This window comes from Catharus ustulatus, chromosome 4 (genome assembly GCF_009819885.2).
Source record: "Catharus ustulatus isolate bCatUst1 chromosome 4, bCatUst1.pri.v2, whole genome shotgun sequence".
NCBI classification, from domain to species: Eukaryota; Metazoa; Chordata; class Aves; order Passeriformes; family Turdidae; genus Catharus; species Catharus ustulatus.
In genome coordinates, this window is record NC_046224.1 from 43,768,130 (window position 1) to 43,780,695 (window position 12,566).

A 12,566-nucleotide genomic window follows, 5' to 3' on the forward strand; every position below is an offset into this window, starting at 1 on the left:
ATCCTTTTGGACAATAGATGACAGAGACAAAAGACAACTTACTTTAGAAATGGATGTTTACAAACACTGTGATTCCTGGGAGCTGATGCCATCCATATTTCTCCATTAAAACGAACTAATTTCTAAAAGATGAAAACAACTAACACAAACTATCACTTATGGTTCAGTGTATTTTTAAATGCTCCTAAATTTAACAAACAACAAAACACTTAAAGCCCGTATAGAAAGATGAATATTAGCATTCCAGTCTCAGTACTTTCTCTTAACTGTCATGTAGATGTGATTGATCAAGTATCAGTGATTTGAATCAATATAAATTCTATTAAATATCAAAAATTTTTTCATATTTTATAATACGGAAAATCTAAGAAACTATGTTGATCAAGTGTAACAATATTTTAACAAACTCACAGAATTAACTAATAGCTAACCTTAAATTCCAACTTTCTAAAGTCTCACTTTTGCAGTTTCAATTACCACTAGTAATAACAATCTATAAGAATGTTTTGCTGTAAGTTTTGTTTGGAACTATAAGGATTTCATAATTAGGTACTATCAGAAGGCTGGAAAACAGATGACTAAGTGGATTCCTTGATATTTATCTTCCAATCACATAATAAAATTACAAGTTCACTTTATTTCTTATTCTCGAAAAATAAATGTTATTTCTACTGACAATTTCAACAGAAATAAATAAATATTGGCATAATTATAAGTCACCTCAGAAAGCATCGTCTATTAATTACCAAATATGTATTTCTGATATTGGTCTTAACAATATACCCAATTACATTTTCCTTGGTCACCATGAGCATAAAATGACAAGAAATACGGTACTGCCATTTAGAATTACAGGTTCCCAAACTACAGCAAACATATCTTGTCAACACAGCCCAGTGCACTTTTAATATAGTTAAATTCCCAGGCACAGATCATTGTTCACATTCTTAGGTGAAGTCACATTGCAGTGTTTTCACTTTGAGGTGTATGGTATAGATGTGTCAATGATAGATATGGACATGATTAAAAATAAATATACTATATATGCCAATAAATCACGTAACCTTCAAAATTAAATAGAGCACAGTCTATGGAATTCTGTGAAATGAAGTGAATCATATCCAAATAATAATTAGTTTGAATGGATTTTCAGCTGATCTACTGCATTCTTCCAACTTGCCCTACAGATTGGAATTCAGCTTCCCATTCCACTGAAAAAAATTACTTGGATAACCCACCAAAACCGTTGAGGAAACTGGATTAAAGAGGACCCAAAAAGACACACACTGTTTGCAAAGCTTGTAGCAAAAAATGTGCTTGGCCTTAGGGCTCATTCTTTAGTTTTCAGCTGCTGTATTGGGACTAAGCATTCACACTGTTGGCTAGAAAAGTTTCCTTCCTCTATGTAAATGAAATTACAGATCCTGTAATTATGGACCCACAGATGGCAGAGATGCTCTGTTACACTCAGCCAGGACAAATTGGAACTTCCCAAGAGGAGTCAAGGATAGATTTTTCCTTCAGTTTCCTGATGTACTTTACCCAAAACAGTCAAGACTATTTTACATTAAATTAACAACTGAAATATCCTCCAGACAAAAAGAGGACAAGCAGTCATAAAGCTTTCTAAAAAATATGCTTTGATGCAAAATAGGAAATTATGACAATTATCTGTGTGTCCTAAAAAGTTTTCAAAATTTTGAGATCTTTGAAATGTCACCATCTTCAAACCACAAAAATATCTCCAAGAATATTAATTGAACCACAGTACTCATTAAAGAAGGCATATTTTGTTTGACAGCTACCTGAAACTAAATGAAACTCATCAATCATGATGGAAGCATAACCTTATCTCACCAAAGAGAGCAGTGTACTATATACAGTCCCAGGAAACGTCCAGCAAATCATCAGGAGTACATCAAGTCAGGCTTTCATCTGCCTTCAGGTTTTTGATCAAGATATAATTTGTTATGAGAAACAGTAAATACATATTTATACTTGCATATTCTACAGCTTACTTTACAACCTACTCAAGTTAATGTCACAATAAAGATTCAATCATATTTTTATTTAACTAATAGTTTTAATGTATCTACAATACAATGACCATATGCATAAAATTATTTTAAAGAAACTGAAACTGCATCTGACAGAAAGTGTTAGGATTAGAAAATGCATGTTGATACTAGTAATTACATCAGAGAGTAATTGTGCATAATTCACTTTCCTTTCAAAATATACAAATAAAAAGTCTTAAGTGCTACATTTATTGAATCATTATACCTACTTATATCCATGGTATATGCTTATATATTTGTGTGAGTACAGACATATGTACTACATGTACATACAGATACACATAAAGTAATGCATTGAATTACATTCTCATGGTTTGTACCTTCACATGCTGCTTTTGTTTTAACTGGTAAGCTTTTCTCTATGAGAACAATATTTCCTCATGTTGTTGGCATGGTGTGTGTATTACAAAGGGATTTATTTCTGACTAGCTTCTGTTTGCTGCTGTGATTCAAATGTGAAATAATGGTCCCTGGTCAAGACTTGCCTAACATCAGTGAGAAAAGCATGATGATTCATTCAAAAATTTAATAAAAAATTATTAATAAATTCTGAATATTTATGAATAAATAACTCAAGTTTTGAAAATGTATTTTCCTACAACATGAATATCATCTTAGAGATGTGTGCATTATCCTATGGGATTAAAGTTCTGCACAATATTTCAAAATTTATTATCAGCATATTGCATATCAGCTTATCAAAACTTTTGTAGCAGGAAAATAAGAAGGCAAAATATGATAGAACAATAATCTCAGGAAAACAAAAGCATCAGATATTAGCCTCATTTATTTTCACTATTTTTATATCTCTTACGCTTTCATTCATTTTTGTCTTCTTTGTCATCTTACACACAAAACCACAATGAAGGCAAAAGACATTCATCATACATTTTAACTAGATTTCTTCTTAAATATTCATTACCATGATATGTTCCAGTTTGAAAATCTAAAACTCTTCTAATTGTTTCGCTTCCTCAGGCATCCTCTTTCAAAAGTAGTGATTCTGTTATTTAACAGATAACACGTGTGTACTTGCTGTTTTGTTGTTGACGTTGACTTCTCCCGTCCATTTCCCAATTTAAAGAAATAAAGAAGGAACATATAGAATGTGCTTTTTTTTTTTTAATTTAGTTGTTTATGAAGAAGATGGTTTGGAGTTCAAATTTTCTACCCAAGGACTCAACTTTTACTGTGAAAGTAAAAGACTCAAATGGAGGAGGTTTATTTCCACCATGCAAAGGACAGGTCTGGGTTCTATCGAGTTAAAATACAATGACCACAAGATTTATGGATACACAGTGAAAACATTCCACCTTTTTGTTACAGAAAAAACTCCAATGACAGAACAGAACCAAAGAGATGTATTGAAGACAAAAGAGGAAGAAACACTTAAAAGGTAAGAGGGGAAATGGGAAACAAGAGAAGACATCTCTGATAACAACTGTGTGAAGTTATTATGCAGGTGCAAAGTGTTACTAATTCTAAATTTAGAAACTCCTAGCTCTCTCTGATGATACCGTGTATACATATAAACAAATGCTTTGCGTTGCACTCTCTAATTCACAACCTAGAATTTTCTGGACATAGTATGTGAAGTAGCAATGCCACTGGTAGAAGGAGAAATTTATATTCTGGTCAAGCAGAAAAGTACTGCTTGTCTTCTTGAAAGCTCAGCAGATTGCATGTGAGCAGCCATGAGTGGTGAAAAAAAGTTCCTGCTAGAGGAGGAAAATGGTACTTGAAATGAAAGATAATTAAGAGTATCACCACTATGCCTGCCTTTTGATATCCAATCTGCCTTGGTACCTTCTCTCCATAAATTAAAAAGTAACCTCAGTAATATTTAGAATGTGTACATTGGCTTTTCAAAACAAAGGGAAATATTTTCAGGCAGGAACAAAAAAAAATGGTGGCTGGAAAGTCAGGCTACACCTACGATGACTTTAGGATACTGAACTTGTAATTAGGCTCATCTCTGACATTGTTTTGAACATTCCTACTATTTTTTCTGTTCTTGGACATTCACTTTTTCACAGGCAGCCTGCATATCCTGTTTCCTCAGCATAAGATGCATTCTGACCTATATAGGCATATACCACAGAAACATATATAATATATATATATTTATATATACATTTATATATATAGGCATATGCCACAGAAACATACATAACATATATGTGTATATATATATATATATGAGATACTGTGAATGCGCAATTAAGTGCAGTACACACAGACTTTCCAGTCAATTTAATTCATGCTTGGATCCAAGGCAAATAATGGTGCAAAAATATTTCCTCTTCAGAATTCACCAGGAATTGCTTCCAAACAAATTTGAGCATGGATTCAGGAATGTGAGGCAAATCTAGGCTTCCATATAGCTAAATTAATTGACTGAATTGCAATTCACATACACTCAGGTTTATTTCACACATGGTTCAAACATGTTCTAATTTTTAGCCTCATACAGGGAATGCTAATACAGTATAATTTATAATTTTACTTTGTGAAACTGGGAGTAGATCAAATAGCATACTACTATGTCTTTGAAAAAGATAAAAAGTTAGAGGTGACAACTTTCTGAGTACACTATTGAGTTGCAAAAAGAATCAAAACAATATAAAAGCAATATCTCCGGAGATGATTGTCTTCCTACAACAGGGTATTTTAAATAGACTTGGCCTAATTTTAATTGTATGGAAATCAAGGAGTGTTTTAACATGAATTTCAACAGTAAAAGAGCTACATCATTATTTAAATATTTGTGAAATATTTATGAAAAAGAATTTCACATTTACATGCTGAATGTTGTTTCCTTGCCTTCTGTCAAATGGTAGATTTCTGAGGAATGTTTGGGAAAATACTTTTCAAAAAACATGTTAAGGATTTTTAGGAGTTAATGTCTAGCTTCAGAAAAGATGGCAATGAAATGAAGAATTTGAAGTTATGTTTCATTTAGGAAGTTTTATTCTAGTACTTTGCATTTTATATCTCTCTGACATGCTGTGACATTTTTCATTATAAAGATTTAATAATAACATAGTAAATAAATAAGTTAGGCTCCATCTCCCTATGAATTAAACTCTTAGGAGCACCTCCTGCTCTCTGCAATGAATTGAAATTGAAATGTTCCACTGCTGCACTGCTTGAGATACCTATGAACAGATTAGGTCCTTAAACTTCTGCCTTTTTCTATTTATGCATATTGTTTTATATTTTGAGTAGGCCTGTTTAAAAGACATTGCAAAATATATATGCTTATATGCATAAAATGAAATACTTGTTCATACCTTCAAAGTAACCAGCACTTATGGGCTGTGTCTTCCCTGGTGGTTTCACAGAGAGATGTTTATTTTCATTGTTTTTGAACAACGCCAGGCGCACAGCTGGGTCTAGATGACAAGAACAAGTTAAAATTAAAGGTCAGACCCGGCTCATTCATTCCTTCAAGCAGTTTTTCACCTTTTAGCCACTTAATAAATGAAAATACTTTTAAAAGTAGATCTTATATTCACAAAGGTTTACACTTTCTAAAATAAAGCCATATAAATACACATGCAACCGAGAGTAAGTTTTTGTTTTGCAGTTTTAACACTGTTGATCTTTCAGCTCACTCATCTCCAAATTAAAAATAAACTCTGAAGCACATATTTACAGAAAATATTTTTTAAAAATCTGTATTTTAAGCTTGAAATTTAAGCAGAAATATTAACAGTACAGATATCAAGCAGTCAGAATTATTCAGCAGTCTAAATCAAGACATTTACACCTAAAAAATGTTAATAGGAGACATCTTATTTTTTGAGGCTACACTTGTAGATAATAAGCTAGTCTTCCTCCATCTTCCATCCTGACTGAAATTAAAAAATACCCAAGAAGTCTATATGCTGAAGTATGAAATCTTGATTAGTTTCTTAACTGTTACTTTCAAAAGTTTGCCAAGAAGTAAAGATGAGCAGATAATTGTACATAAATCTATATAAGACATGTTCATAGACTGGCAAAAAAAAAAAAAAAAGTTAAATTAACAAAAGCTAAACTGATGCAAAAACCACACAGGTCAGGAGACGTGATTTTCACATGTTATTTACAGTATGAAGGAAGAATTTTTTGCTTGACACAGGAGGAAAGTAAGAGTTTAAAGGTAAACATCATGTTAGAAGAAATGCGAAAATTCTGGGCACAAAGCAGAATAAACCAGTAATAATACTAAAAAAAAAAAAAAAGGGACTGAGAAACAAAAACAGATAGACAATTATTAGCAAAGTATAGAGAGTTTTGTAGGTATGCCATGGAGTAAGGTAACATGAGTAACAGAATGACAAAGAAATGATAAAAGAAATACGGTTGACACAGTTAAAAGAACATAGTAGCCCTAACAGATATATCCACTCTCAGGAATATATGAGAAACAATGAGGCAGAAACAGCTTGTCTACAAATATGACTAAAAACTGTCCAAAAAGGGTAGAAATTAGTATCAAAGAGAGAAAAAGCATTGAAGCTTATCAAGAAAGTAGAAATGGCAAGGGAAGGATCTAAATTTTCTTAAAGAATGTGTATGTACCAAAAATGAATATGTGAGAAACTGCCAGGATAGACAGAGCAAGAAAACAGGTTATGAAAAGACTCAAAGCGCATTCAGACAGAATACATTGAAATTATGTCTGGTGCTTCATTTTGAGTCCATTACGTGATCGCATTAGTGTTTACTGAGAGAGTTTATGAGACCACGACAACACTGCAGCAAAGTAAATAGCTTCTTTGTTTGTTGGTTTTCTTGTTTCTGAATGATCAGAATGTCCTGTTAAGGTGGTGGGCAACTTCTTATGAATTTTAACAATTTGAAAAGTTGGTTTTGACTAGCCCTCTACAGCTGTAGTAGACACTTCAATTACAAACGAATAGAACATAAAGGGATGCTAAGAGCTCAGCCTTTTCCCAGAGAATGGGAAGATCAATTACAAGCCTGGAGAAGATCTCTAATGGGGTATGGCACTCTAAGAGATAATGCAGTGCTCTTGGTCAGCCCATACTGCAGCAGCATGTATTTGACAAAATGTTCTTAATGGTACTAACCTCTCACAAAGCAGCAAATCTGACTAATGAAGAAATCATGACAAGTGGTGAGGGAGTAAATTAGGCCATGCCTTCTTTACAAGGCAGAGTCAATGATACCTTATAATTTGTTATCTCAAATTGGCTAAGAGCCTCTCTCATGTGGTTATAGGACGATTATAGCTTTCCTATTAACCCACAGGATATAATATTTAAAGTAATTTTTACTCACTTTTACTAGCTAAATTCAATGAAACTATCCAAGAAGCAAAATAAATAATGATTGGCTCCACTAGTTTCAAAGGTAGATTATTAGAATTATTCTCATAATGAGATAATTTTATTCACAAACTGTATTGCCAGGTTTGTAGATTCTTTCACTCTGTATAAATGGATGAAGTAGTCTTCCAACTAAAACCAAAAATGTATCAGACTACTGTTCATCAGGGTGGCAAATGTTTGGGACACTGAATCACAGTAAGACTTGTGGTTAAAATACCTTGAAATTGTATTACATTATACTTAAAAAGTTCTCACTGAAACTTTAGATAATAGAAGTTATAAAAAATGTTTTAAGTATGAATTATTACTGTCTGTTGTATAGTTCTAAGATACATGGCCACACAAGTCCTACACATGGATAAAAATGTACAAATAATTTTTTTTATAATTGTAATTTTTCCAACTTCTAGTATATAGTGGTGACAGAAAGATTTTGAACTTCTTCCAGTTTTATGCTAGTTGCAGAAACCAGTGTCTTTCCTCAACAGAAGACCAAAGACAAAGTGACAAAATCAAATAAAACCTTTTAAGACAAAATGCAATTAAAAATTTCTGAAGTAATTTTGATTTCTTTAAAATAATTCCTGAAATAATATATTTTTTTTCCTATGTGGGTCTATTGATATTGTTCCAAAATATTTTAAAAATATCATCTTTCCTTAATCCAACCTTCCACCCAATTTGATGAAAATACCAAGTCCTAAGTTAAACTGTACTAAAGATTTTTGAAGTCACTCAGAGTTATTACTCATAGGTTAGATTTATCAGACATTTGTTTGTGTACAAAGATGTCAGCAGCAAAGTCTTCCATGAACTGAGAAGACGTGCAAACAATGGAAATTGTTCTTCTAAGAGATTTCCATCAGAAGATTTATCTTTGGATCTTTGCAAAAACACTTAAAGAATCTACATGGATTTAACAGTGCCAGACTATTTGAATTTGTACCAACCTGGATCACCGTGACCATTGCCTACAGCTCTTCTGTTATTAAAAAATGAGTCCTTTGCTTTATCTAGTCCCAAATGTAAGCAATATTGCATAGATTACTTCATAATACTAGTGCTTTTCAGTCTCTGAGTGAGATAGGGAAATGAACTGCATGTATGCTTTGATGACAAGCAATCAAAAGTTTTAGATTTCATATAGAGAACTGTGAAAGAATCCAATAGTTCAAAATCATAGAAATATCTTCCTGGATTCTGGCATACTCATTTAAATGTGGCTTATCAGATGATAATCTGTGCTCTCAATCTAGAAGCTAGGGAGGTAATCTAATGTACATTCCTTGGCTGCCTCCAAATATAGAAGTTAAATTGGACAAACACAAGACATGTTATGGAAACAATATGGAAGGAGTAGTTACTGCCTGATCTGGCACTGCATCCCTAAACTTCTCATTAATATGTGAAACTGAAAAATTAAAATGTTCGCCATTAATTTTTGTTGTGCAATACCTGTAATTAGGAAAACATAAACATTACATGATAACTTTAAAGAGGTGATAAGACAAAGTTGTACACAGCAACAGATGCTTATCTGGAAGCTTATCTGGAATACCATTTGGAAGAAAGATCAGATTTTTTCCCATAGTGGTATAGCAATTAAAACTCCAACTGATCCATGGCTGGAGTTCGCAGAAAATACTTCTATGAAGAATTGACAATCACAACAAAAGTAGCTTGTATCTGTTACTAATAAATATAGATCAATGGTCATTCATGTAATGTGTAATAAGGAATAACAATATGTCTCAAATTGTTATTCTGACAGCTAAAATTGATTATTGTTTTGGGGTGGTGCATTTGAGGAAGATGGGTTGAGTTTTTTACTGATTTTTATTTTGGTTTTTAACTAGTATTGCATTGCTGTCTAAAAATTCTAAACTCGAACTACAAATATTTGCTGACCTCTATGAAATATCTTTATAATTGTGTTCTGGTTCTAGTGATCAAGGTCCACTTCAGCTGCTTTTTACCTTTTACTTTTTTTTTTTCCTACGTATGTGACATCAAGTATTACCATAGAATCATAGAACCATTAAGGTTGGAAAAGTCCTCCAAAATCATTAAAGTACAATGTTTGACTAACAATGACGTCAACTAAAGCATAGCAGTAAGTGCCATATCCAGTAATTTTCTGAACGTTTCCAGGAATGATGACTCCACCATCTCCCTAGACAACCTTTTCCAATGCTTAACTACATTTCCAATGAAAAAAAAATCTTGCTGATGTCCAGCCTGAACCTCTCCTGGCACTACTTGAGGCCATTTCCTCCTGTTCTGATGATGGTTACCTGGGAAAATAGACCAACCCTCACCAGGCTACAGCCTCCTTTCAAGGAGTTGTACAGAGCAAGAAGTTCTGCCCTAAGGTTCCTTTTCTCCAGGGTAAACAAACCCAGCTCCCTCAGCCACTCCTTGTAGGACTTGTGCTCCAGACCCTTCCCCAGCCTTGTTGTCATTCTCTGGGCATTCTCCAGAGCCTCAGTGTCTTTCTTGCAGTGAGTAGCCCAGAACCAGACACAGGACTTGAGGTGTGGCCTCACCAGTGCCAAGTACAGGGGGACAATCCCTGCCCCAGTCCTGCTGGCCACACTATTGCTGATCCAGGCCAGGATGCCTTTGGCCTTCTTGGCCACCTGGGCACATGCTGGCTCATGTTCAGCTACTGTCACCATCATCCCCAGGTCCTTTGGACTGCTCTCCAGCCACTGTTCCCTAAACCTGCAGTGCTGCCTGGAGTTATTGTGATCCAAGTGCAGGACCCAGCACTTCACCTTGTAGAACCTCATGCAATTGGCACTGGCCCATCAATCCAGACTATCCAGACCACTCTGCAAAGCCTTCCTGACCTCTAGCAGATCAACTTAATATAATCTGCAGGTTTACTGAGGGTGCCTTGGATTCTGCCCCCCTGCCCCCACCCTGATCATCAATTAAGAGATTGAACAAGTCCAGCCCCAATACTGAGCTCTAGGAACCCCTCTAGCAACCAGTTGCCAACTGGATGGAGCACCATTCACTACTGCTCTGTGGGCCTGACCATCCAGCCAGTTTTTAATCCAGCAAAGAGTGCATCTGTCCAAGCCAGCTGCTCCAGTAGAATGCTGTGGAAGGAAGTATCAAAGGCTTTCCTGAAGCCCAGGTATACAACATCCACAACCTTTCCCTCATCCAATAGGTAAGTCACCTGCTCATAAAATGAGATCAGATTGGTCAAAACAGGACCTGCCTTTTCTAAACCCGTGCTGCCTGAACCTGATCCACTGACAAGAGAACTTTTTTCCCTGGGAGGAAAAGGTTAAACAAGAAGTAATACACCAGGGTAGGAGAGAGAAGTTTTCAGCTATCTTAAAAGAAAAAGAATTTAACTGAGAGGTTAATATAAAATCCACAGGATGAGGGAAATTCCAAGTTAAGCAAGAAATTTGGTACTATTGTGCCAAGACATCTTTAGGAAGCTAAGACTGTTATGAGTCACAGCCACTTAAACATAGTGAGGCAAAATAACATCTGCTGTATTTAGATTTTGAATTAGAATTTCTATAGAATATTATGCACCCAGGTTAACAGGAATATTTCTGACATTATGCCAGTTTTACTTGGCTGCAAATTTTCTGGTGTCTTGCCTACACCTTTTGTATTATCTTACTGTACAGTAAAAATAGTTGAAGCAGACACAGTATACATTTTGTATCATTAAAATGCAGGCTGCAACTTTCTTTAACAAGTAGAATAACAGAAGTGGAGTATAAATAAATAAGGTGGATTATTACTAAATAACAGAAGTGGATTAGGGCATACAGGCCTTAAGCCATTAGTTAGTGGGACTCGTCAGCTGCAATTAAGCCTTGCCTGAATCACTCCCTATTATAAGGTTATGATGCTTTAAGCTCTCTCTCCCTTGCAATGCAAACCACAGTATTCAGTGCACTTGACAGTATTTGCCATATTTTTTCTTTCCTGAGAAGATATGTGGGCAGACACATGAGATAAAATACTTCTCAGTTACTTCTACATATCTAGAATTTAACTTTGTACTTCAGCAAGTCACTCTAGCTTTTGTGTCTAGGCAATGGAGAGCTATAAGTACTTTTACAGTGAGACTCAAGAAGCCTGTTTTTGAATTATGCTTGAAGAGGAAATTTCTTTCCATAAAACAATGAAGATTACTAACTCAGATGTGGACTTCCATAATTTTCAAATGGATACCATCACTGTAGCACTAGCAGAAGACAAATGTTTTATATGGAAAATAAAAAGGAATAAATTTCCACACCTGAGTGTATTAAGGATCAAAGCTGTTCAGGGCTGTCCACTCCAGGTTCCAACCCAGCAGACATCTTGACAATATTATCAACTGCATGACTCTCTGAATGCAAGCTGGTTTAACACTTCGAATTTGTGAATCTCAGGTGTAAGGCAAAGGACTTTGAGAGCATATGGAACCAGAAAACATACTCTGACAGCTAGTTTGTTCCAAGAAGATCTATCAGTACCTTATCATAACCTGCAAGTAATGAGATCCTTACACAGAATGATCAATAGCATATAAAAGATGTTTGGGATTATACTGCAATCTCAACATAAAAACTATAGGTTTAATGTGAAGAGTTTATCATTTAGTTGAACCTAGAATCTTTGGAGTTGTTCCTTTGCATTTTCTCAAAGTTTAAAATTTTGCTTCTAAGTCAGATGTGTAAGTAGGTATAACATTGAAAATTGCTTCTTTACGACTTATAATTCCCACTTCTAAGTGGCTGCTGGTTACTTACCTTCTGGTGGGTATGGATGTTTATCACAAAGAAAATTATTTTCTTGTACATAGCATACTTAAACTACTTTAAATTAGCTAAAAAGGAAACAGTTGTAATTATAACACTGAAGACCTGGAAACCCAAGAGAAAGAACAGAAACAGTATTGCTAAAACTAAATCCTACAACTTTCCATATGCAGTATCACTAAGTAATAAATGAATCTCATTTCAGTGGAGATGAAGGTAATAGGATGGTAACTTCTATGGGAACATTAAAAGACAATGTTGACATCTACTTATTCAGACGAATTTCAATCTGATTTTGAATATTAGAAGGAATGAAATCTCTCTTATAGTTCCTGCTTCAGTAGGGTTAAACTCAAAGCAAT

General features: G+C 34.5%; 1 protein-coding gene across 4 annotated transcripts in view; it reads right to left on the reverse strand.

The window, feature by feature from the left end:
- LRRIQ1 (leucine rich repeats and IQ motif containing 1) overlaps nt 1-12,566 on the reverse strand; it is a 104,500-nt gene that overhangs the window by 34,425 nt on the left and 57,509 nt on the right. For all 4 annotated transcript variants that reach the window (XM_033058868.1, XM_033058867.1, XM_033058866.1 and 1 more), the window contains one exon: nt 5,372-5,473. In XM_033058868.1, coding sequence (XP_032914759.1) covers nt 5,372-5,473 — 102 coding nt within the window. The remainder of the gene's footprint in view (nt 1-5,371; nt 5,474-12,566) is intronic.